Source organism: Pomacea canaliculata, linkage group LG4 (genome assembly GCF_003073045.1).
Source record: "Pomacea canaliculata isolate SZHN2017 linkage group LG4, ASM307304v1, whole genome shotgun sequence".
Classification (NCBI taxonomy): domain Eukaryota; kingdom Metazoa; phylum Mollusca; class Gastropoda; order Architaenioglossa; family Ampullariidae; genus Pomacea; species Pomacea canaliculata.
Window position 1 is genome coordinate 20,032,826 of NC_037593.1, and position 24,815 is coordinate 20,057,640.

Consider the following 24,815-nt stretch of genomic DNA (forward strand, 5'->3'; position numbering starts at 1 on the left):
ATGTAAGTCAAATTGTATCTAAAAGCAAAAACATGAACATGTTAAACGTTTAATGTAAATAATCCCCCAAACAGCTCAAAGCTATCAAACCTGCCAGCGTGCAGTGCAAGAGTGATAGTGTATGTGCAATAAAACCACAGCTGTAGGAAACTCTACACCAAGACAAACGGACAAGAAAATCTGCATCTTAACACAAAAAAAGAAGGAAAAAAACCCACTAAAAAGTATTGTTGAAAGTGACTGTTAGTTAACATTTGATATACACACGATTCAGGCTGCAACAAATTACTGTAAACTGCTACTTACTAATTCCAGACTAAAAGATATTAAGCTGGTTACTATATACTAGCGGTATATACAAGAAAAAAATGAACACATCTCTCACATCTATACCACTGTGCATATTGTGGTTCATAGGTGTTTACAGAACCTTATGTGCATGAATGTGCTGCGTTTTAACGCTAAGGGTGATTATATTGTTATAATCTTTATATGATCCTAAAAAATTATTTGTGGTTTAAGACTTTAAAAAGGATATTTTTGAAAAAAGTGAGCATTTCAAACAATATGATATATACCTGTGATTTGGACCCCGAAATGCCAAGCTCTACCACTTCCAAAACATAGTGCAAACATTCTTTGTCATATAGAAGGGAACTGTGTTCAACCAGCCACAACTGTACACACTTGAAGGCAGCCACTATCAGTGAGTGCAAGTCCCGAGAGTGGTTTGGTGCTGGCCGACTGCACTGAGAACATTCATAAAAACAAATCACAGTTGAGAATGTTCATAAAAACAAAAAACAAAAAAAATATCACAAAACTGTGTAGTAATATTGCTGTTTAATATCATACTCTGACTTATCAAATGCACAGTAAAGCATCAAAAACCTAGCTGTACAATAATGCTAAAACAGCTTACAGATTTTCAAACAAACATCTCCTTGATACTGTTTATGTTTTGTGGTCGTGCTTCGATCTGGATAAAAATGTTGGACCTTCATGTTTACATGTGCTTCTGCTGCGTTTTCTTCCTCTTCTTGTTAGCAACATCTTTATTTTGTGATCTTGTTCTACATCTTTGTTACTATTTTGCTAACTTGTTCTACATCTTTGTTACTATTTTGTGATCTTGTTCAGCGCAATAAGTTTGCCTTCGGATGAGATATTGCGTTTTATAAATTCCCACTTATTAATATAATTAACAATCTTTCCCATAATGCTAGCCTTTTGTACACCCTTCCTTTTCCAATATCCTTTTATTCTCAGCTCTTGTTCTTGCTATTTGGTTCCTCATTGTGTTTTCTGTATTTTATTTTATTCATTTAGTAGGATGTTTATTCTTTTATAACGCATATGTTATTTGTTTGTTTTCCTGTCCCTCATATGCTGTCCATGTTTTGTTCTTGTTCTTTAGCGCTAAGAGTATGCTCTTCAGGAGTGTGTGAGTATGCGCTTTACAAATTTTGCCTGATTATTATTATATATAGATCTCTTCTGATTGACAATAACACCCTCTTTTAATTTGGTCACATAAACATAACATAAAAACCTCGATAATAACAGGTTTTCCTGGTTGTGAACAACATGAGGAATTTCCTGCTGTTTTTATTGAAGGCAAGCACTTGGTAGAAAGAAACATCTTCATGTCAATCTCAACCAGTCTTGACAAAATTATGGAAAAGCTGTTGCTTTCTTTTTTTTACTTCATATCACCCAAAACATGTCTTTGTTCTTAGACAACTCTTTCTAATTCCTCACTATGGGCTACAAAATGACAATGGCATTGAGACAAAACTAAGAAAAAACCACCTACTAAGAGGTTGGCAACAATTTCTCAGAATGATGCCGTTACTCACAATAAAGCAAAAGAGAAAAGCAAACAGGATGCAAAGTCTAACCTGATAGACAATAAAGTCACAGATCCACTTCACAGTGCGCTTGCACATAAGGATGTTGGGAGGATGGAGTGTGACTTTGGCAAGCCCTGCCAGGAGCTCCATGGCAGCCAGTGCTGTATTGAGGTCCGTTTTCCATGATGCCATAAGCCGGTTACAAACCAAAGAGGTTGCATGACCAAACAAGCCATATGCGGTTTCTGTAAATGTTAAGCACAAAGAAGCTCTGTGGTTATGCTACTGCCAGAAGATCAAGCTTTGCTATTTACTGAAAGTGTACAAATGTACTAACACAACATGAAGATGTACTGCCTGTGGTAGCAAGAAATATATAAGAAAAATGTTAAATGACAAAGAAAATACAGACAGTAATATCATTATAAATACTGCTGTATAAGATGCTTAGCTGATCCAAAACATAATAATCATGTCCATTAAGATTTCCTTCTTGCTGAATTCTGGTAACTTAAGGTTATTCGTCATCACTTTACTGGGTATTTTGTCAATACTAATGAAAGTTTTGTTGTAATTCTCATACTAGAAATGTATTTTTGATGTAGTTTAGGCATTATAGTGATGAAGTGTATTATGCTCTCATTTCTCTGAATGAAAGATCTAACCATTTTGATGGCTCAGTAAATGGCATAAAACTTACTGCTACTAAATTTTCTACTTAACTCTAAGATCATCCAATTTGTAAAGAAAGATTTCTGGAGTCTGCAAAAGGTTAGCTGCGATTACATTAATAAGTGTTTGGTCTCTGCTAGATTTTGAGAAGGGTCAAACATACTTTTTCCTAGATTCAAAACATCTGGAGAAGCTTATTGGCAAAAGAATTATATTTACAACAGTGCAGATAAGCATGAAACTCTTGTCAGAGAAGATTTGCTTTGCCAGTAAGATTTCAGAGTGATACAACCAGAAATTTTTGTGATTGTCTGTCATATAAAGGTATATAATTATGTTATTAATGCTGATTACTTCATGAATTAAATAGAAAACTTAAGTTTCCATGCATAAGACAATTCTCTCAATAAGTAAGATAGCTATTATAATGCTCATCATACTTTCATACAGACAAATGAACTGTCTGACACATTCACCTGGACTGAGAAACACAAGAACACTGTTCATCTACTGTTAGCTTCAAGTCAGCAATATAAAACTATAGTAACATGATGAAAAACAACAGCAAGCATCTGTGACAATGCACATATTATAGTTGAGCCATTAAGAACAACTACATACAAGCTGCTAAACACATCCCACAACCGCTTAAAGGTAAAGCAAAAGCCTTTGAAAGTACTATTGGGATAGTCCCTAATTGCATTAGCATTGTAAAAGAATAGTCCTCCCAAATCTCACACACACTGCACAAGTGATAGTTAAGTTTATAAGGTGAAAATAATGTATCCAAAACTTGCTTCATGATTTCTCTTAAGTCCCAGTAACAAACCTGAGCAATGTTTTAAAAAAATCATTACAATCTGGTGGACCCTCTAAAGAAGAAAAACAGAAGAGTAAAAGTAACATAAGAGAAAGCTACACAGCTTGCAATCATAGATGCACTAGCAGCTGGAAAGGATACTTACTTGATTCTAAATGCTGTATGTTTTTGGTAAGATTTTAAGGCAAAGCATATGGTTGAGACCATATTGGCAAAATTACTAACATATCTGAATGCTTTAGTAATAGCAATATAGCTGCAGATGCTCACAAATCTTTTTGTACAGAGTTTCTTACCCAATGTGTGACGACGATGTCTAAATTCAACTGTGTAAACATAAGGGTGGTGACAGAGATGTAGAAACCTTTAATGCAAAATGCAACCATTGGAGACTTGGGTTGCAGTGCCATAAGAACACATTAACGTAAAGGTCTACAAGAGCATACAGATTTCTTTTCACCTGACTGATTCAGTACAAAACACTATTTCCCAAACTCTAAGTGAATAATCCTCTTCTTGTTTTCATCATGCAACCATACCATCATCACCATATGTAAGGAGAGGCCAAACCCTTTACAGCATGCATATCCAAGAATATGCCAACTTCAACATGTGGTTCCAGCTGGCTGTAGCCTTGACTACATATTTATGTTCCTGATGTCAATGTTTTTGACATCCTTCTATGCATGGAATGATTGTAGCCCTGTATCTTGAGAATTAGGGTTGGTAGGGGAATATTGACTAATATTTGGAGAATCCGTATCTTGTACTAATAGTACATATAAGTTATTAAAAACACTGCAGTCTTGTAGAACTTTAACAGGATCTGGATAAGGATTCTACTGTAAATGCAACTATTTCTTTTCTTAGATAGGAACTTGCACACAAACAAACAAATCAGTACAATCATATAACGCATCATCAAACAGATATTTTTCTTTGATGGTTGTAACAGAATTAAATATATTAAAATCACAAAGTGAAAATCGTTGGAATATTGTCTTTCTTCTGCACCTTTAGAAACAACATTCAGACTTCAGCCATGATCATATTTATCAATGCAAAATCCACCACACTAAATATGTAAACATTCAGGCATGCAGCTTCAACACCTTGACAGGAACATGCACGCATGAGCAGCACATGCACACACACATAGACATGCACAGATGCTCACACACACAGACATGCACAGATGCTCACATACACACCATACGCACATGTAAGAAGTCATACGTTCAACAAATGAAGCACAAAGCTCAAGGATACGGAAACATGCTTTGAGCTTTATACTCTATGTATTAAGGAAGAAAACAATTTTTAAAAAGTTGTATCCATCAAAGGATGTTTCTCATGTCCAATGCAATAATTATCATATTTAACCAGAAACATATCAATCTAGTATTATTATTAGAATAGTATTATCAGAACTGCATCAGCAATGGAGACACCTATGCCAGAAAGGTGATAAAAGACTCATGCAAACCCCAACTGTTGTCACACAAAATCAAACTACCAAAGATCTGAGGCAAAGAAAGAAGTCATCATTACTATGTAGCTATCATCATTTCAAGTTGAAAAGCCATCTAAACATATCCCCTCTTTCAGACTTCAATAGCAACTTCTCATTTGAAAATACAGCAGATACTAGCAGCATGACAGACCTGATAGAACTAAGCACGATATGGAAAGATGAAAGCTCAACACAATTACATATACATGATAGAGAAACAGAAATATTCAATTCATCTGAATTCATGAGATATACCCTGCCAAATGGCAAGACAGCAATAAGAAGAAATAAGACTTCAGTGGCATCTCTTACCCCTGGCTAAACAAAGCCCAAATCACAATGGTTAGAGCAAGCATCATGCCTTAGCAATATCCAAAGAACAGCAGACAACTGGAGCACAGACTGGATGCTTAGAAGTAACTGAGGATGCTTTACCCAACTCCTTGGAAGGGATGGACAGGCGGTTCAAAGAAGTCATGGTGTCGTGTGGGCCAGAGTCAGCTGATGATGTGCTTGCCCTTGGTTCTATTAAATCAGTGTAATTCTGTCTTCAAGTTATTTGCTCTTTTATGGGAATTAATTAAGCTGAAAGTAATTCCCAAAGTGGGGAAAGCATTTCAATGCCAAGTAATCTTTTCACAAAAGTGAATTTCTTTTCACTTTAAATGACACACCTGCTACACCTGCTCTTTGACATAATAAAAAAGAAGTTTAATAAAGAGCTAGCAAAAAGGACTTCACATAATATTTGTATCTCTTCTTGGCATTCCATGTCTGAAAGACATTATCAAAGTACAGCCTATGGGAACAAAATCATATTGGAATGTCCTATCCTGCATACTATGGACACTTTCACTAATAATCCCACTTTACCTCACCTAGCTAAATTTAGTAAGATGGCAAGAAATAATAAGAACAGAGGTGTGATGCACAGAATCAAATACACACCCATAGATTATTTATAAATTTCAAAGCGTAACCCCCCACCCAAAAACCCCCCGAAAATCAAGAACAAAATGTACATCAAATCCCAAAATTCAAACCAAAAAAAAAAAATTGGAATGTTAACAACAACAAAAAATGATAAGGAACAAACTTTTTTTTAAAAAAAATGCAGATATGAATTACCTGGGTTTGCATCTGAGTCAGATGTCTCTTGCCCAGGTTGCAGGTTCATAGAATCAGTCTCTTCACTTGTTGCCAAATCCTGTACCACCAGCATAAAGCCACCTACAGAAGAAAATAAAGAATGTAAAAGATGCTGTGAGGTCTTGTGACACTTCTTCAAAAGTGAAACATCTATCTTCCATAAATTCATTTCATATAGAAAAGCTGTTTTACTTCACATTACAAATGTATTGTTTGCTGCAGCATGTATATTTTGCACTATCTGTTATACTGATAATCTGTACAGCAATGTTTACTCTTTCTGAAATAAGCAAGCATAATTTATGCTTTGCCAAACTTTCATCTAACTGCTTCTACCTAAACTCTACACCGATTTCAGTCCAGCTCTTGGTTCCTTAAAGTGCTTAATTATATTCTGACTTTTTTTATTCATTATTACTTTCTCTGAAGTGATAAAAGTTCATGGCAAAAAAAAAAAATAAACTATAAAAAAGGCAATGATAATTGCACTCTCCCATACCTAACAGCATCTGTGTGTTGGTAGCATCTGTTTCGTTGGTCAAAGCAATCCGAAGCAAATCAATAATGCGGTTCTTCAGTGACAGAAAGGAAATCGGCTGCTCTTTGCACAATGCTGTTGTGGTTGACAATATATCTATAGCAGATAGCACCCAATCAAGCTGAGACTCAGTTTTGAAAATTGTGGAAAGATAATGCACAACACAAAGCACCAGTTTATGAATGTAAACCTCCTGTAACTGGAGGCTTAGTAGTTTTAGTTGTTTAATATGTAATGACATGTACCAAACTGATAGCAAGATTCACAGCAGCTAAACACACAAAGTCAGGTGATGGCAGAGACATATTATAGCACTCTGTGCAAAATTAAAAGTACTGAAAGAAAAATCAGTAACATATCAGATAGTGACACCATGGCTAGGCCTTGTATTTTTTATAAACAGACCCAGGAATAAAAATATTTTAGTCATAGACTATGCAGATACCTCCCACCACCCACTTTTACAAATATAGAATTTTAAAAAACACACTTATCACAGAACTGCACAGTTTCAAACTGTGTGCACATCATTGTGTTGTGAGGAGAGGGAACTGGTGACAGGCGCTAGCCGTTGCGTCCATTTGGGAGGAAAAGGGAGGAGATTAAGGGAAGTGATGGGTGTGTGAGAGAGATTAGCTAGAAGGTAACCTTTAATCTGGAGATCTTTGAAATGAAGTGGCAAGCACACCATCGACAGCAAAAGATGTACGCAGGCTTTACGAAGTTCAATGTAAGAAATCTGTTCACTTAGTCTGAAAAGAAGATTAGAGATACTTAAAATATGCCCACAGTTTAGAAAACAAACAGCAATGTTGTGGAAAAATGAAGTCATAAAGTCCAACCCAAGTGTAAAATTATTTTTAAAGACTGGGTTTACTGCAATATAATAAATTCACAAATCTGTAAGTTGTTCCTCAGATACAAGCTTTGAAATGTTGCAACCCTCACATGTATTTCAGAAAAAGGATAAGGCTTTACTTCTTACATTATAAAGGTAGGCATGTTGTTACAGCAACATTTCATCAGCAAGTGCTAGAAGTTCACACTGAGGTGAACTTAAGTGTTTAGGATTTAGTCCTGTATGTTCCCCACCCAGCCAAAAAAAATATTAATAAAGAAATCACAGCATATTTCTGTAATGAACTGATGGCAGCATTATGTTCCACTTTTCTAATAACCTCCCAGGAAATTCTACCTTGTTTCATGTTTGACTTGGTTTAATTTTAAACACACTGAACATGCTGTTTAGACTACAGCCATTGCAACATCAGTACACATGCCATTCCACTGAAGTTGCAGTGACCAATAAACTGTGTAATCAAATGATAAAAAGGAAGCAATCTTTACACAGCAAACTAAGTTTAGGGTCTCAACTTTTTCCAGTGTTTTAACTTCCTTTGTTCTCAGAATGCCAATAGCCTAATGCTATATAGTAGTCTACTAAATAGATAAAAATGGTAATTCATGAGCCGAGTAAAAGAGGGAGCACGCTGATAAAAACTGTATAAGTAAATACAGTCTCTTGAAAGGTGTGCAAGTAATGTGCAACACTGAAACGGAAGTTTGCTTTATGCATTGCCAGCAACTTAGGCTATATCATGGTGAGAAGACAGCACAGAGTTATAGCTAGCAGTGTTGGCCATGACGGTGCTTTACATGTCACCTCAAGCCTTGTGTTGCTTACCACTGGTCCCTCAATATTCCTATCACTTTAACAATGACTGACATGCAAATCATATGCAAGATTTGCAACCTCTAACCTCTGACTTTTGAGCCAAGAACAAAAATTGTAGGGAAGGTAACATAGCCTCAAGGTTAATGCACTTAGCAGTGGAGCAGAAAGTTGTTGGTTACAGTCCTGCACAGAAAACTTCCCCTGCCCACCCAGCACCTGCTCTGCAGATATGGGTACCAGATTTGAGAAGACAGCAGAAGGCAAGGGTTGGGTTCGACCTTCCACACACCATGCCCTAGACATTGGGAGTTACCTTTACTGCTCCTAAGACCACTTGTATTTTACCTTTGTAAAACTATGACAGCACCAAGAAGTCTGGACCGTTAGATTCAGGTAACTAATCTTCTAAAGTCTAGTGCTAAGTTGTGTTTGCTCTAAGGTAAAAAGCATCACAGACTCTAGGTTATAAAAAATGGAGCTATTATTATTAATAATTTGAGTTTTACATAAATGTTTAAAGGGAAACATTAGAAAGAATTTTAAGTTAGAGTTAACTCTTGAAATTTGAAAGTAACCTGAACTCAGGGCTAGTGCGACTAAGAACCAGTTCCAAGGCCTTAAGTATATATGGTGTAAGGATCTGTACTCCAGCAAGGTCAGTACGCAGCAGATCACAAGAGTTGAACAGAATGCTCGTCAGAACTTCACCACTTATGTCTGGCTGTAAAGAGAGGGAGAGAGAGAAAAAAAGACAACAGTAAATTGAATACATGGTAGTAAAGCACTTTAGGTTTACATCTGACCAAGACTACGATGTCTGATAAAATAAAAATAAAACAAATCAAAGTTAAGAAATCATAATTTTTGTTATATAAGATGACCTGACAATAACCACAGAATCACAGAGCCTTATAAAAGAATATGTTCCACTTCCACCCAGACCTGGCAATAAAACAAACCAGGAGAATTTTTTAAACATTGTTTTTCAACTCTTTTAAAACTTTTTTAAACATAATTGCCACCAATTGCAATACATTTTTTGGAGTATGGATCCATCTTTGAAAACACTAAAAATGCTGATTTCGGAATCAATTTCAGCTGTTCTCTCACTTCAGCAATGTTCCTCTTGAGTTTTGAAACTCACTCCACGCTAGGGTTCTTTCAGCTTTTGGGAACAACCAAAAACTGCATGTCAAGGTCAGGTGAGTAGGGAGGAGGTTTCAACACTTTTGACACCTGATTGCACAAGAAACTCCAATGTGAGATTGGCTATGTGGGCAGAGCGTTGAATGATAGAGCTACTGACTCTTGAGGGTTTTGAGGTGACTTCTGATTATAGCTGCACAAACTGTCTACATCGTCTGGGTCTCTTGATGTCCTAGGCCTTGGTTCACCATGTTAGTCATGACAGCTGAAATGACCAATGCCAAATTGCTGAAACCAGTCTGTGACAGACATTTTAGATGAAGCATCATCACTGGTAGATCCTTGGTGGAGCATGCATCAACTTGTTTCTCCTCTACATCCTGTGAAAACTAGGAGAGGAAAAATTATTGAAAAAAAAATTTGGAAACACCCTGAAGAATCATTCTGAATCAGCATGGTCTGCACTCACTGAAAGCACGTGAAATATTGAAGTCTGGGCAGAAGTGGAACATCACTCATACTTGTACAGGTCAGAGATTTAGCATGTGAGTTATGTGGCGAGCATAATACTATATTGGAGTATACTGTTACTACCTCAGCAGTTTGCAAGCCATAGTACATCACAAGGTAGAAGCGCGTGTAGTAGACAGGCAGGATATGTTCCTTTGTCTTATGCGCACAGAATATCCTGCACAGGGCACCGCATGCCTCTGCTCTCCCTGCTTCATAGGTGTTATCACTTTCATATGGGTGATAAGCACTCAAATCCATGGACAGCGACTGCTGTTTTGACTCTATAAAAGAGCTGGTTCGCCTCTCCTTTGATACTGCCATAATGAAAAACATTATTTCAAATAACTGGATAGTTTAACACATTGATGTATGCATGGAGCACTGGATAAACTGAAGGACTACTAAATAATAGAAAGATACTTTCTATTTATATACCACCATAGTTCTTTTCTTTAAAAAAAAAAACCAAACAAACAAGTGATGAAAGGCTACAGCCTCCCTCATTATTAAAAAGAATCTTCATTTAGAGTTGTATTAAAAATGAAACACTACATTTACATGTTTGCAGGTGATAAAAGTACCAGATGGGGATAAGAAGTTTATATTCTATAATCAGGTAATCTAGCAGTAACTGTAAGTATGATGATATTGTTTTTACCTATACCTGGAGCAGCATGCGAAGGATGAAGCTTAACACCAGCAAGTGCAGCATCAAAAAGCCAAGATCCAAACAAGTGCAGAATGCTGTTGCACTTAGGCCTTGTAGGAGCAAACGGAAAGCGACTCTCCAGTGCGATCTTACCCTGCACAGTCTGACTGACTGGTGGAGGTACTACTGACTTGGTGACTTGTGATGTCTTGGAGGTCACTAGAAGAATAGGTAGATGAATCATATTTTATTTTTCAACATTTTTTTGAGCCTGTTTTTGACACAAAGTTGTTGTTCATCATCATAAATTATATTTATTCATTTCTACATGCCATTAAACTCCACTGAATACTGGACTAGATATTGCGGCGATCATCAATTGCGTGTAAACAATTTAGATTTATCCTCTTGTCATACTTAGCTTATTTTTTTATAAAATTTTAAAACTAAAATTCATGCACACCTTGTCAAAAAAGTCAAAGGTCAAAGTATTAATTGAAAGTGTTGAGGGCATTTAGATTTTTAATGTTAACCTACTTGTGTTACTTTATGTTACCTTTTGCAGTAAGTGACCCAGTAAGAACAGACATAGGTTTGGCTGATTTGCGCTGACCAGGTGGTGTGGATGGTGTTGTTGCAGGTATTCGGGAAGAAGTCTGAGCTGTGGACATCAAGGTCTCATCCTTAAGGTCTTGGGTTAGACCTGCCCACATAGTCAGAGATCTTCACAAACAACAGGAAAGATACTGTAGACATCCTTACAGACTATTATTTAATTATTAACTGTGAATTTCAGATAAAGCCAGCAATCAATTTTTCATCTATGAAAGATGGGCATGTTTCACCTTACTTTATTTGCAAGTGGCAGAAATGGTTGGGTGATGGAGGAGAACAAAAGCAGAAAATTTACTGCTTAAACTCTTGCTGAAGGGGTAGTTACGAGATGCTTAAATTTTAACAACCTGAAAGCTAAGTGGAAATCAGTTTACCCAAAAAGGCATTAACCATGATGGAGACACCACGCATGGCACGATGGAAGATAGTGGGAAGTTTCATCAAACAAGGGTGCTGACTAGGATCCAAAAGTGTTTCATTGGTCAAAGTGTGCTGCAAGAAACGTGGCGTGTTGGACACCACAGCAGGTCTGCTAAGGTCAACAGGATTTTGAACTATATGCAAGAAACGAAACCAGGCTTGGGCAATACACTCCTGACTCATGTCTGTAGGAATTATCTGATTGTCTTCCTCCGCTGGAAACAACAATAAAAATAATTATTAAGTAATAATAGTTATGGTAGATAAAGTTCTATGTCTATAAAGTTCAACACTTTACCTATTCATTTACGCATAATGTCATACTCTCTTCCTGATTTCACACTGCTCTTCATTTTTAAAAAAAACAAAACAAAACCACTGAATGTGAAGAAACTGAAATGGTAAGAAAAGCCTAACTCCTGAAAGTTGCAACATAATCAATGTTAGATTTCTCCTCACAGATAATGAGCTGAGGATAGTCGAGGCCATACATGATACGGATCATCTGGGCTGTCAGGATGAGGTTCACTTTGTGCCACTGCAGTACTAGTGCCTCATGATGCCGCCAGTACATGCACATGTTGCGAAACGTTTTCCACAAGGAAGGAGATGGGAAGCACTTGCTGCAGGCAGTCAGCCAGACACCAAACAGTACACTCAGCACCCTCTCACAGAGGTGGTCACTGATGTCGTCTGTACAATATACACAACATTTAGTTCTCAAAGTCTTCCATTTACCCTACAACATATTCAGTACCATCATTATAAGATCAATATTCTTCTGAAAGCCGACACCATGGAGTCCTTAAAATCGGTATTGGCTCTGAAGAGCAAAGAAGCAAGTTTTCATGTGATACATACCATTTAGTCTTTTCAGAACTTTGCTTTATACCCAAATAAACCACTGAACTGTATAGTTCTATGAATATATTTCTATGAATGATTACTGCACACATGTAAATACTCTCATGTCAAAATTACTGTATCAAAATAACAGAACTCTTCTTAATCCATTTAATCATTCGCTCTATTTATTTATTTTTTTTTTTTTTTGGCAAGGTGAGGGATGAAGTTTAGCCTACTTTAAAAGCAAATACAACTATTTCCTTCGAATAAGCCAAAAAGAAAAAAAGCTTGATTATGTGGTCCAAACAGTAGAAAAAAGCTATGCTACTGTACATAATTAAAAGATTCACAGTTAAGTGTTCAGAAACTTTTTAAACAATTCAGAAAAAAGTAGAATTTTTTTTTTGTTTACTTTAAAAACCCACATTATAATCAATCCATGCCACACCAATTCTGGGCTTTTATATTATGCAGCATATTACCTGCATTTATATGTGAACAAATATGTGCTATGTATGTGGGTGAAGGTGACAAAAGGTACATATACACACACCTGCATGTGCATACAGACATGTGTACATGAATATGTGCACCTACACACAACGAGCAATTTAACAGTATATATATTCATCCGTATTTTTGGTGTCACAAGTTATTATAGCAATATATTTATAATCATGCAAAGGTAAATAAATTACAAACAAAATGATCCAAGGACAAATAAAGTATAATTCATCCCCCCCCAGCACACACCCACACTTTCTCTTTCTCTCTCAGATGAGCCATAAAGGAAGAAATGCAAGATACAGATCAAAACAAACTTGAATAATAAAATATCAATCCATAACTGTAAAAAGATAAAAGTGTTCAGCACATCATATTCATGCCTCACAACATTATTCTTTAGGTAGTATATAAATGATGGTGCACAGATACAAATACATTATGTCTTGGTATTAAACAGAAAATATGCAAACATAAACATTACATTAGCCCACAAAAGAAGAAACTGAAAATTTATCTCATTTAAATGAGTTTGAAGAAGGTTCTTGTGTAAACCTTTTAAAAAAATAACTGCATATAGGTATCATGTATGCATGCAGATGCATGAAGGGAAAAAAGTATACATTTAAAAATAAATTCATTTATGTGCACTAGTAATGTTGCTGGTCAAATATGAGTATATATTTTTATGTGCACATCCTCTTTGATCCACCTTATCTCAAAGCAAAAAAGCAAAACAAGCTTAAATTAATAAAGCCTGCACCCACACCCACTCTCTCTCTCTTTATCTTTCCACACAAGCACACCAACCCAGAAACGCATACATGCACTCACACCTTTGTCTCCCCTCTTTCACTTTAGTCTTCATTAGATCCATAATCCACATTGCAAAGCTGAAAATCTCCCAAACCTACCAATAAAATATTACCTGGTCTCTGTCTATACTCCACATTTTCCAGGAGACAAGCACTCCCTTACTATCTATCTGCTACAAAAAGTTTGCTTGACAGATATTCATATTTCTGTTCAAACTTTTCTCCCCTGCAAGTACTCACAAAAAATACTAATGCACCTTTACTGAATACTATTTACTATGATTTTTAAATGTCTTAACTATGAAGGCTAAAAACATTATTTAGCTGAGTGTCAAAATCTTGTGACAGATGTTGCGTAAACTATTCCCTAGAAAAGTATTCTTAAAATATTACCAGTCAAAAAGTGCAATAAACCATGAATACAAAATAATAGCCTGAATTCATTTGGTGCATCAAGAAATTTGGGCTAATGATAGTTTCCAAACTATTATATTCAAATTATTATATCCAAACAAAAAATAATTATACAACTAGCTGTTGTCAGCAATGCTGAGCATAATGATTCTACAACTAGCATTAAATAGGTGTCTTGTTTTTTTTCCCTAAAAACTGTCAACTATTAGTATTATACAACTTGTTCTTTCAAAATGTTTGGATTCAGCAATTAAACAGCAATCTTAATCCAAAGTTACAAGGAACTTAATTGCAGCTGAAGTTTATGCTTGTTATCAGCAAGTATATATATAGAAAGATCTTTCTACATTGCTACCACTCAGTCAGAAATGTGAAAGTAAAGCACTGCTTTTTTTGGCAAGCATGGAGAGAATAATATGGAAAGAAAGAAATCGGTCGTGCTTACTGGGGGAGACTGACATAATAGCACCAAAAAAAAAAAAAAGACAACAAAATCAAACTATTTTCCCTCTCTCTGGGACCACAAATAGCCAGCTTAACAAAACTCACATGAACTCAATCCTGTATCGTCTGCATGTAAAGGAGACAAACCAGAAAATTATTTAGTCTTACAGGTGTGTATAAGCAATTACATGATCTCAAAATGTGATTTAGCCAAGAAATATGAGATGAGACCTGAAACAGAATAGTTCTTGGCCATTCCAAAACATTTTGAATGATACTTTGTCAACATACTATTAATATGTTACACTCACCCACACAAAACACACAATGTCAGATCACAAACATGTATCACAGAGATCATTCATTTATAAATAAGTCTGCTGAAAGATTAAAATTTATAATGAAGATAATTCAATCAGGAATTTTCAAAAGGTGATTTACAAATACAGCAAATAAAAACATTCACACCTTTATCAACATGTTATGCTTGCCTGAAAAAGTAGTGAAATATAGACAACACGCAAGTCTGTCTCAATTTTCTTTTAATAAGAGTTATGATAATAGTGAAGCCAAAGAGGTCACAGGAAGGAGTGCTGGTCAACAAATGTCATTTCTATTAAAAGAGCTCAAGTGAATAAATTTACAATAAAAAACATGACTAGTCCTAACAAAAAGAGGTCACTAGGAATAAATTTATCTTTTAAAGACATAAAAGACTCCCTATATGTTGACTTATTATGACGTATAATTCCAGGGAGTTCAAATAATTTACTGGAGTTGCATTTAACCATCTAGCCATGTTTACAGTCTCTGTGATACATGCATGAGATTTCATCATATGTTTGTATTAGAGCAAGAAAAAAAAGATATTTATGCTAACTTAGGAGTCCAACCTTTCTCTGTTGGTGGTGATAGCAGGCTGTCATTGGCAGCTAAAAGAAATTTCAGTAATGTTTCCCATGTGTCTCGAGTCATGGTAGTGGACTCTTTGGCAACAGCTTCAATAGCACGCAAAACTCTGTGACATAGCAAAGCTTGCCTTTTGACGAGGTCAACACCTGCAATGCATGCAATAAACAAGAGATACAACACAAATCTGGTTTCTCTAATGAGAAACATGAATGTACCCACTATTGGTTTAAATCAATAAGCTAATAAACAACCTTCTCTTGTATGAGTAGAATATCTTCAGGCCATTATAAATTGATAAAAAAAAAAAAAGAAAATCCCTGTATAGTCAACCTAGATATCTTAATCCCACAACTTCATTGAAATTATAGTGTACATTGAAAGCATCAAATTTTGTTATTAATAAAGTTATTATCAGAAAACACTTGCAAATTATTTACTCTCTCTAATTTGCAGTGCTTTATAAAAAGAAAAGCCAACATTTTAGGAAAGAAGTCATTTTACCTAAGATATAAATGTACTTATTTTTATACAATGTCTGGGCTCTCCTGCACCCATGAAAGTTTTAATATAAAAGGACAACATTTTTGGACTATATTTTGTAAATAAATATAAGGATAAAGTTAAAGTGAGACAGAATTGAATTTATATGCTATGGACAAAATGGGCATGATTTTACAAATCTACACTATTACATGTTTTACACATCTCCATGTGAACAACAACAAAAAAAATAACAACATCCAATCATTAAACCCTAATCTTGCAAAATACATTTTTCAAAGTAAATTGTATTCTTTTTACTTTTAAAAACAATTAGTTATTGAGAAACATAAACAAAACTATGTCTTAAAATATCTAAAGATAAAATACTGTTTTCTTAATCTCACCAGCTATTTTATTTGTAGTGTTTTGTGGTATAATATCAACACCAGTATCCAAACCAAATCATGATGCATTGATGCATTGAAATATTTTTAATCATAACATATACATATGATAAAGAATTACCTGACTCTGGACGAGGTCTGAAGAGATTAAGCAAATGGTGAAGAATAACCTGTGTAAAGGGATTTGGATCTTGTACAACTGATTTTGGTACACAGGGCTTTGGAGTGGTTAAAGCCATCAGCCATTCCACATAAACTTTAACACAGTCATTAATGGTTTCATGTTCTGTCAATGGCAAACCCAGTCCAAAACACAGTACCTGTTTAAAGAGATAAAAAATATTTTAAATAATCTGTTTTTTTAATTTGCGATAAAATGAAAATATAAAAGTGAAATGTACATTTCATGTGGACTGGCTATAAATTAACATATGGATTGTACACAAATTTGCACAAAACTCTTACCATGATCAAGAAATTTATGTCAGCATAAGTGTCAGAAATACATTTGAAACAACAGCTCTATTTTATATCAGCATTTGGAAAGTCTGGCACATCAGTTTACATGAACACACAAAGCCAATGAGCGAAAAAATCTAGAGCACATGAATAGTTGATGGATCTCTGCTTACACCTAACAGTTAGTATCTGTCAACAAGCAAAAATAGATTTTAAAAGGTGAATATCAATAAAATCAATATAAAAAATAGGTCCAATTAAAAATTTGTGAGGCACTTCATTTTAACTCTCACCTCCATAGTCCATCTGACATCTCTTTCATCTTCAAGCATACTAGGATCATCACTGCCAACAGTGCTACTTAGGCTGTGGGCAATGCACTTAACAACTGCACATGAAACCTCACGGCCAACAGTCTGCGGAAATCTGTGAAGGACAGACTGATTTCCACGATCACACTGTATTTCATCTTGCAAAGATGCCCAGTCTGCATACATCTTGATTTTTGGAAGATTTCTTCACAGCCACTGCTATGACATCCTTCTAAAAATCTTTAGAACTGGCAAGAAAAAAGTCGGAAAGAAACAATCAAAATATGGGTTTTTTTTTTTTTAAGAATCATAAAGTCAAAATTTCAGTAAGTTTATTTGGCACGCATATACTAGAGGAGGGACAGTCCATTCATGCTTCATGACTGGGGCTATGCAAATGATTGATCTAACACTGACCCTAACCCTAGTGTTGTATCTTGAGCAGACGGACTGCCCTTTTGTGCCGTCTTGTCGCCAAATGGTTGTTTAGCCTGAAAATTTTCTTTCGATAATATCAAATGTGATGGGAAAGTATGAGAGTAAACTTCACTCAAAAAAGCAAAGTACTATGTGTCCAACACTAAACAGAAAAACAAGTGGAAAAGCAGAAAATGGGAGGGAGGGAATACAAAACATGTCTAGGAAACATCTGAAGAAAGTATTGGCAGATCAAGACGACCATTTTTATAATGCAAAGGAATTTAACATTATAGCTATAAAATTACTAGCAGTCTCCGTTTTTGGCGAACTACCGTAGCACTTATTCTCGATCATCCTCAGCATCGTCTGGTAAGAACCCGAGTTTTTAATCGATGATTTGTTTCTCACCGTAATCTTTGAAGAGTATTTCAAGGGGCGCAACCGCCATTGCGATAGGAGCCTATTCCTCTTCGTTGAATTAAAGGTGATCTGTCTTCTTCATGCTATGCCCCCTAGGCTATGCCCCTTGTCGTTCGTTGGCATTTAATTATGCGAGTGGTTTATTAAGAGAAGTGTGTGTGTGTGAGACTTAATGAGCCCAATGAGGCTGCTGATCTTAGTCACCTGAATCTCTATACGTTCGAAGAATTTGAGGTGCTCGTCCATGTGGAGTTTCAATGGTGGTTGCTTAGTTTAAGCTCAGTTCTGTCAACACTTCCTTATTTTGTTTTTCATCTTATAGTTATATTGTCTAATCTGTTTGCCTTGATGAAGTACTTTGCACAGTCTAGTCAATGGATGCATCCTTTGTAGCTTCCCCATGTTGTCAGTTATACTGTTGTGGACTTGTGCATCATTCACATACACATATATGTGGCCTGGTGCTCTTGAGTATGTTGTTGATAAACAAGATGGGGTCTGATGATCGATTTAGCATGTCCTGACAAAACACCACCAACCTAGACTTTATTATTATCTGCCCGTTAGAAAAGACCTAATCCATGCCAGCACGACGAACATTTTTGTAGGAAGCTTTTTATAAGGTACTGGCTGGGTGAGTGCTTTAGCAAAATTAAGATAAATCACCAACAGAGGCTGTATCTAACACTGTATCCAACTTTTGTATCCAGCTCTCCACAGCAGAAATAAGCATTATAGTGCAGACACTCTGAGAGGAAACTGTCGCTGATAATAATGATGATGATACCCATGTTGACTATCCCCATATATGCTGTTGAGACTTGATTACTAGTCTTTGTCTCCTTTAATAATAGGTGACTTGTGCTTTCTAAATCTATTCAAATAAATGACTTATGAAAAGGACAGATGGGGCTAGTGTATGTTTTTAGATATGACTAGTATTTCATGTTTGTTCATCAGTATTAATATTGGTATTCTCCAGCAAAATGTTTAGGATAGTGTTTCTGTTGTAAGAGTGACCTTGTGTGACCTGTGCTATCAGCATCCTTTAAAAATAATTGGAAGCACTTTTTTCGACATTATCTACTTTTGTAAACCTTAGGAATGTTTTCTGATATTGATTAGATTTTTTAAATAGATTTTTAGTGTTTTTTCCCCCTTGTTTGTGTGTTTGTGCAGGCTCATGCATCTTTGCTTGTTCATATGCAGTAAAATTATTGGCTTCATAAAAAGATATTAATAGCATACAAGAAGTTTATCATATTACAAAAAAACTTTATTATACTCAACACAGTATTTTACAAAACTCACACATTCACAATGGCTTGTACCTTTCATTATTGTAAGTTGTTAAACAGTTACAGCTGTATAGAGAATATGCAGCTGCTTTGCTCACAGTGGACAAGACTACAATCAAAGCAGCTGAGAAAAAGATACTTTACAGATTACAACCCAATCACAGTTGATTGAAAGGTAACACAACTAAAAGATAGCTCTAATTTATATTGAAATGCATATTTCAAAAATAAGAAGATTGTGACATAACAAAAATTCTGGGGGTCATATAAATACATGCTTAACATACTTTGTGAAAGTATTCTCCTAATCTTTTTTAATTTGAAATTAGAGATAAAAGGAGCAATCAGAATGTATCATCCAACTTCTGTAGTGTTTTTTTTCTTTTAATGAATTTGACATTTTGTGTATAAAAATGTGACAGCTAAATTATTTTATTTATAGAAAAGAAAAAGAGTAGGACAAACAAGGTAAATTGAGTTTATTTTCTGTCCAAACACTTGTGTTATTTACCACCCAAACATTAAAACATTCTCAACTCCACTCCTCTCACCTTTGTCATAGCTTGGCACCATGACGTTGGTTGAAAATTATTAGAGAAATGCTACACAGTTACATGGCAGGCAGTAGGGACAGCAATACACAGCAGTGTGCATGTGTCCATAAATCTTAAGCATTTGGGCAGTATTTCCAAAAGAATACCCTCACACCTGAATTAATTTGTTGAAAATTTACCACTTCAGCTCCCCCCAACTGCCGTGTTGTCAAATGAATCTTTATGCACTCTTTGAAATATTTTGGAACCAACATTTCTATGAAGCCACAGTAAATGACATAAATTAAAAAAACAATGGGCTGAAGAGGACAATTATTTGGTGATTTCACAATATTCCTTTCATTTTAAAATTCTTCTTACCTGTTAATTGTTAGTGCTTATAGAAAGGTTCCAACATAATTCAGCTCAATTCAATCAGGGTTATGAAAGAAACAAAGGAGGAATTCTTCTGGTAAGACTTGGCAAGGGTTATAAATGGCACATGAATTCCTGAGCAATCATTTTTTTGTGCTGATCTGTTTTTAAAATGAATCTAGACTGCAATCTGCCATTGCTACATATTTCAAATGCATGATAGCAAACCTAATATGTTCTTAAGTAGAGTTAACTAATTAATAATGTTCAAGTAGAGTTAATACAAGTTTTCGAGTACATTGTGCTGAAAAAGTAGAAGTGCCACATGTTGTAGCTTTTTTTTACCAATCTTTGTTTAACAAATGTTCAAAACAAAGTCCTATTTATGAATGTTAGTAATAAATGAATGTTATTAAAATTATTATTTTTGAGGAAATGTGTGTGATTTTCAGCCAACAATAGCCATTATTAATTAGGTTAACTTGTCCTGCCAAAGGAAAAGATTGTCTCAGTAAATGAAAAAGGAATGACTTAGTCAAACAATTAACCCTTAAAGATATGAAATTTAGCAATAGAGTGATTAAAGAGAAAACTCAGGTAAAAAAGCTTTTGAAATGTTTCAGAAGAAAATGGAATACTATTCACTGAAAAATCCTATAAAAATACCAAAAATTTGTGCAAAGGAGCAAAAGTCACAAGAAATTTGGCTTCGATGGAAAAGTTCTGGCACAGACAAGAATTTACAATTGTATGTGAATCATTATATTTAGTATTTGAGCTCTTAACTATTCAAGTATTATGACTTAATCAAACAAAAGTCTGCTTTCCTGGTGGTTATCTGTATAAGTAGCACGATATTCATGAAAAGGAACATTTTTAAGCAGCTATCAAGTGGTGGTTCCACAGTGGTATGATTGAGTTGGGCTTATCTTTGATGGGACAACTGAAGTCACACTGCTGATGTAAATAAAACTTCAAATCGTATCACCTACTCATCTTTGTTATTACAGTATGTTGAGTAACATCACCCACATGTTTATAGTTTTATTGCAACATGCTTTCCATATATGTATCAAGGTGTACTAAAAATGACTGAATATAATAGACTGACCAGCAGGAAACCCAGATCTTAAGGCGATAGAAACTGTTTCAAGATACTATGCAGAATGCTTAGAACTGGGTACTATTTCAAGAAGAAATCATCAAAACCTGGCAAGAAATTCCTAAAGATTTGTGGCATTCCAGGTAGATTTATTAATGTAATCAAGAAAAGGTAAGGATAGGATGCTAGAAAGATGTTTTCTATACTTCTGCTCAGGTTGAAGCTGACACTATCAGAATTAGTAAACTGCTGCTCAGTTCTCAGCTTATTTATAATCCATGATCTTTTTTAATTATTGTTTACAATTATCTGTTAACAAGCCTTGTATAATTTTTATGGGTATGTCTATACTTTTGCAACACATTGAATTATAGAGTGAAAACAAACATTATGCAACAGTTTGTGCCTCGGAATGGCTATTTTACCTAAAAATACTTCTTGAGAAACATACTTGACTTTACATCATAAGGGTTGTTTACATTTTTAATAAGTGTTCATGAATACAGGATCCTAACCTTAATCATAACATCTAAAACCAATGAGTGGAACAGAAGTAATTTTATTTAGTAGTTAATCTCAATACATTGAGTCATTAGCAGTTGATCTTTAAATGTGATTGCAGATACTTAGAAATTATTTACAATCATCACAATTACAGGAGAATACAATTCTATAGATAATATAAATTTTTTTTATAAAATATATAACTAAGCAATTTGTATCTTTATACTTGTATCAATTAGCATTTTAAAGAGAACATTTTCAGTAAAGCTGTACATCACATGAAAAACTGCTTTTTGTGACAGCGTTTTGCCTCAGTACAGAAAAATGTGTTACCACTTGGAATGCTTATAAACATAAATGATCATACTACCAAAACTATTCTTGTAACCCAAAACAGCAGAACACATGATAATTAACATAAACAAGCTTTAAAAACAGCAAAGCTAATATATACATGATTCAAGTAAAAGAAAACTATATTTCAAGAGGAAGAACTAATTAATTTAGAATGCTGATTGCATTTTGTGCATGTAACATTAATGGGAGACTAACTTGCAAATGCATACATACACATGTCCATTTATGAACACAATCTTTCATTTGATGTCTTTCTCTCACACACACACTGAGCTGAATGCTAAGTGGCTAAGAGCAGTTTTGGTAACACAGCTAAAATTAATATTCTTTACCATTATGCCAGAGAAAAGAAATAATAGTTTAATTCTTTAGTACAACATTTAGTTAACATCTTTAATTTCTTGGCTTTCATTGACACTGGTTTGAGCATCAAGGAAAAAGTATTGCTTTTATTATGAACATTGAGATTCAGTTACTGGCAGACCTTGATAATGTTCATTTAAAAATCTCAAATGTAGAGGAACCTGCTAAGCAGTGAGTTCTTTGATTTGTCTTATAAATTATTTTGAAATCTTTCTTTAAAAAAATCTTGTGAGATAAATAGCAACACCACAAACAGTGCTCACTGGACATTTGAACTGCATTACTGAAGTATACTAAATACTTGGAGGTTGTAAAAATTATTACACATTTTTTTTGTTAGTTTAGTTATATAATAAATGTATATCAGGATGTCAAAATTTAAAAACCAATATACAGCACAGTTAAGATGTTGCCATCATTCACTAAGCAATAACACACTTGAGTACACATAATGACACTTTCTCTGTAATAAATTTAAAAACCAAAGTTAAAAAAAAAGCAACAGAATGTTTAAAAGTAAATGGTATGAGTTTATAGAGAAGAGATACTTCAGCAGTTCACAAAAACTATTGCAGAATATTTCCTCATAAGTGCTGACAGCAATAATGTTTGCTACTCACACGTTAACAGCCATTAAAACCCCCTTGTGGCCCTACTCTTGTTGCCTCACGTTTGAATACTTTTTTGTAAAGTAAGTAATAAGTATCTTTCAAGGAAGATGGATGAGACAAATATTGACAGCTATGTAGACACAGGCATGAAAACATTGTTTTAGCAAAGTAAATTAAATAATGTTGATTATATCTCGCTGTTTGACTGAGGTGCACCCCTGATGTAATCATGATGTAATGATACATCATTAGCCAGTCTGCAATACTATTCTACTTTGACTCCTCATGCCCTCATGTCGACAGTTAAAACAAGTTCTCTACTTCACATGCTTATCTCACTTTTATTGCCTTATCCGTTTTTCACAACCTGCTGCAAAGCATGCTCTCAGGAACAAGTCTCCAACGTGAACAAACATACTGAAAACATCAACAATGAAAAAAAACTAAAAACCCATGACCTTCTGAGATGAAGAGAACACATACATTACTTTCTGCACCATGCAGTTTGTCTTTGTATTCTTTCAGACAATAAATTCAAATCTCTTGGCAGATCTACTGTCAAGAAATGGTGAAAGATAAGCACAGGAAAACGGATCAAACACTCTTCACACATACCACTCTTTTACATCTTTCTTTTTGCCTCCTCTTTTGCCAGTATCACTAGAACTGAGCAGTGTGCCATTCCCTTGCTGACTTTTTTTGCTATCCAGGCTAGTGAAGTTCTGACTCTCATCCACTTTGTAAGTTCCCTCATCCCTGCTGCGGAATTTGTACAGTGCAATACACAGGATCACCACAGCAACCAAGACACTAACTGCAATGCCTATGATCAGACCAAGATTAAGCCCACTGCTTCCTCCAGAACTCAGTGTTTTGTTTGTATCACCTGTTGGTTTCTCAGACACTTCTTCTTTCGGCTGTTCCGGTGTTGAAACGTATATGTCTTCTGTTGGCTGTTCCAGCTCACTAGCAGAATGCGGACAGTTTTCCTCCTTACACAATCTCTTATCACTGAAAAGAAAATAGGGTAAAAAAAATGCAACTATTGCATGTGTTCTTCAGAAAAATAAGCTTTAAAGAAGAATAAATCTACTTGGGGAATGGCCAAGTTTGTTATCTTAGCTTTAATGTTTATTCAGTTTATTTACAATATCTGCGTTCATATGAACTTCACTCATGCAGTCATGTTCTGCATCTCATTACCTAGTTGTTGTAGTGGGAGGTGGTGGTGTGGTCTTGATAATGACAGATGGTGTGATGATGTCATCATCAGTTCCTGAGCCTGTAGCTGTGCAGTCGTCTTCATCATCATAAGGGCAAGGACCTCCACCCGAAAAGATTATTTCATCTGTCACACCATTCTGTGGTGTTGTCTGTTTTTGAATAGAAATTGAATGTACAATCTGCTAACGCTGATAAATTTTTGACAACAACTGAATATATTTATAGAAAGAGCACAGGTAAAGAAAAGCAGAATTATATCTAAAAGCTTATAGATTTAGAGCTTTTAGGTACAGACCAAAAAACTCCTGACATTCCCTTTCCAGATCATATTAAGGAGAGTGAAATTAAACTCTGATGGATGTTCTGAATGCACAATATTGAAAGAAAGAAACCCATCTGAATATTCCTGAATTTATTTCCTATAAACTATTTACCTATTACATGACATGTTAA

The 24,815-nt window shown here is 35.1% G+C and overlaps 2 protein-coding genes across 13 annotated transcripts in view; both read right to left on the reverse strand.

The window, feature by feature from the left end:
- Positions 1-18,004, reverse strand: part of LOC112561363 (ral GTPase-activating protein subunit beta-like) — a 29,075-nt gene extending 11,071 nt beyond the window's left edge. For 4 of the 10 annotated variants that reach the window (XM_025233810.1, XM_025233808.1, XM_025233805.1 and 1 more), the window contains exons 1-17: positions 17,881-18,004; positions 17,138-17,403; positions 16,507-16,705; positions 15,480-15,644; positions 14,692-14,712; positions 12,023-12,256; positions 11,518-11,778; positions 11,085-11,231; positions 10,538-10,747; positions 9,961-10,193; positions 8,796-8,941; positions 7,194-7,297; positions 6,507-6,641; positions 5,987-6,088; positions 5,294-5,383; positions 1,902-2,098; positions 579-749 (exon numbers count right to left, since the gene is read on the reverse strand). In XM_025233810.1, the coding sequence (XP_025089595.1) occupies positions 579-749; positions 1,902-2,098; positions 5,294-5,383; positions 5,987-6,088; positions 6,507-6,641; positions 7,194-7,297; positions 8,796-8,941; positions 9,961-10,193; positions 10,538-10,747; positions 11,085-11,231; positions 11,518-11,778; positions 12,023-12,256; positions 14,692-14,712; positions 15,480-15,644; positions 16,507-16,705; positions 17,138-17,341 (2,619 nt within the window). In that variant the 5' untranslated portion in view covers positions 17,342-17,403; positions 17,881-18,004. Of the gene's footprint in view, positions 1-578; positions 750-1,901; positions 2,099-3,641; positions 3,672-5,293; positions 5,384-5,986; positions 6,089-6,506; positions 6,642-7,193; positions 7,298-8,795; positions 8,942-9,960; positions 10,194-10,537; positions 10,748-11,084; positions 11,232-11,517; positions 11,779-12,022; positions 12,257-14,691; positions 14,713-15,479; positions 15,645-16,506; positions 16,706-17,137; positions 17,404-17,880 lie in introns of all 10 variants that reach the window. The other 6 variants (XM_025233807.1, XM_025233812.1, XM_025233806.1 and 3 more) reach the window with 5 other exon arrangements.
- A 1,245-nt stretch (positions 18,005-19,249) lies between these two features.
- The window catches only part of LOC112561362 (neurexin-1-like), a 46,058-nt gene continuing 40,492 nt past the window's right edge, over positions 19,250-24,815 (reverse strand). For all 3 annotated transcript variants that reach the window (XM_025233799.1, XM_025233800.1, XM_025233801.1), the window contains 2 exons: positions 24,342-24,511; positions 19,250-24,149 (listed from right to left, as the gene is read on the reverse strand). In XM_025233799.1, coding sequence (XP_025089584.1) covers positions 23,744-24,149; positions 24,342-24,511 — 576 coding nt within the window. In that variant the 3' untranslated portion in view covers positions 19,250-23,743. The remainder of the gene's footprint in view (positions 24,150-24,341; positions 24,512-24,815) is intronic.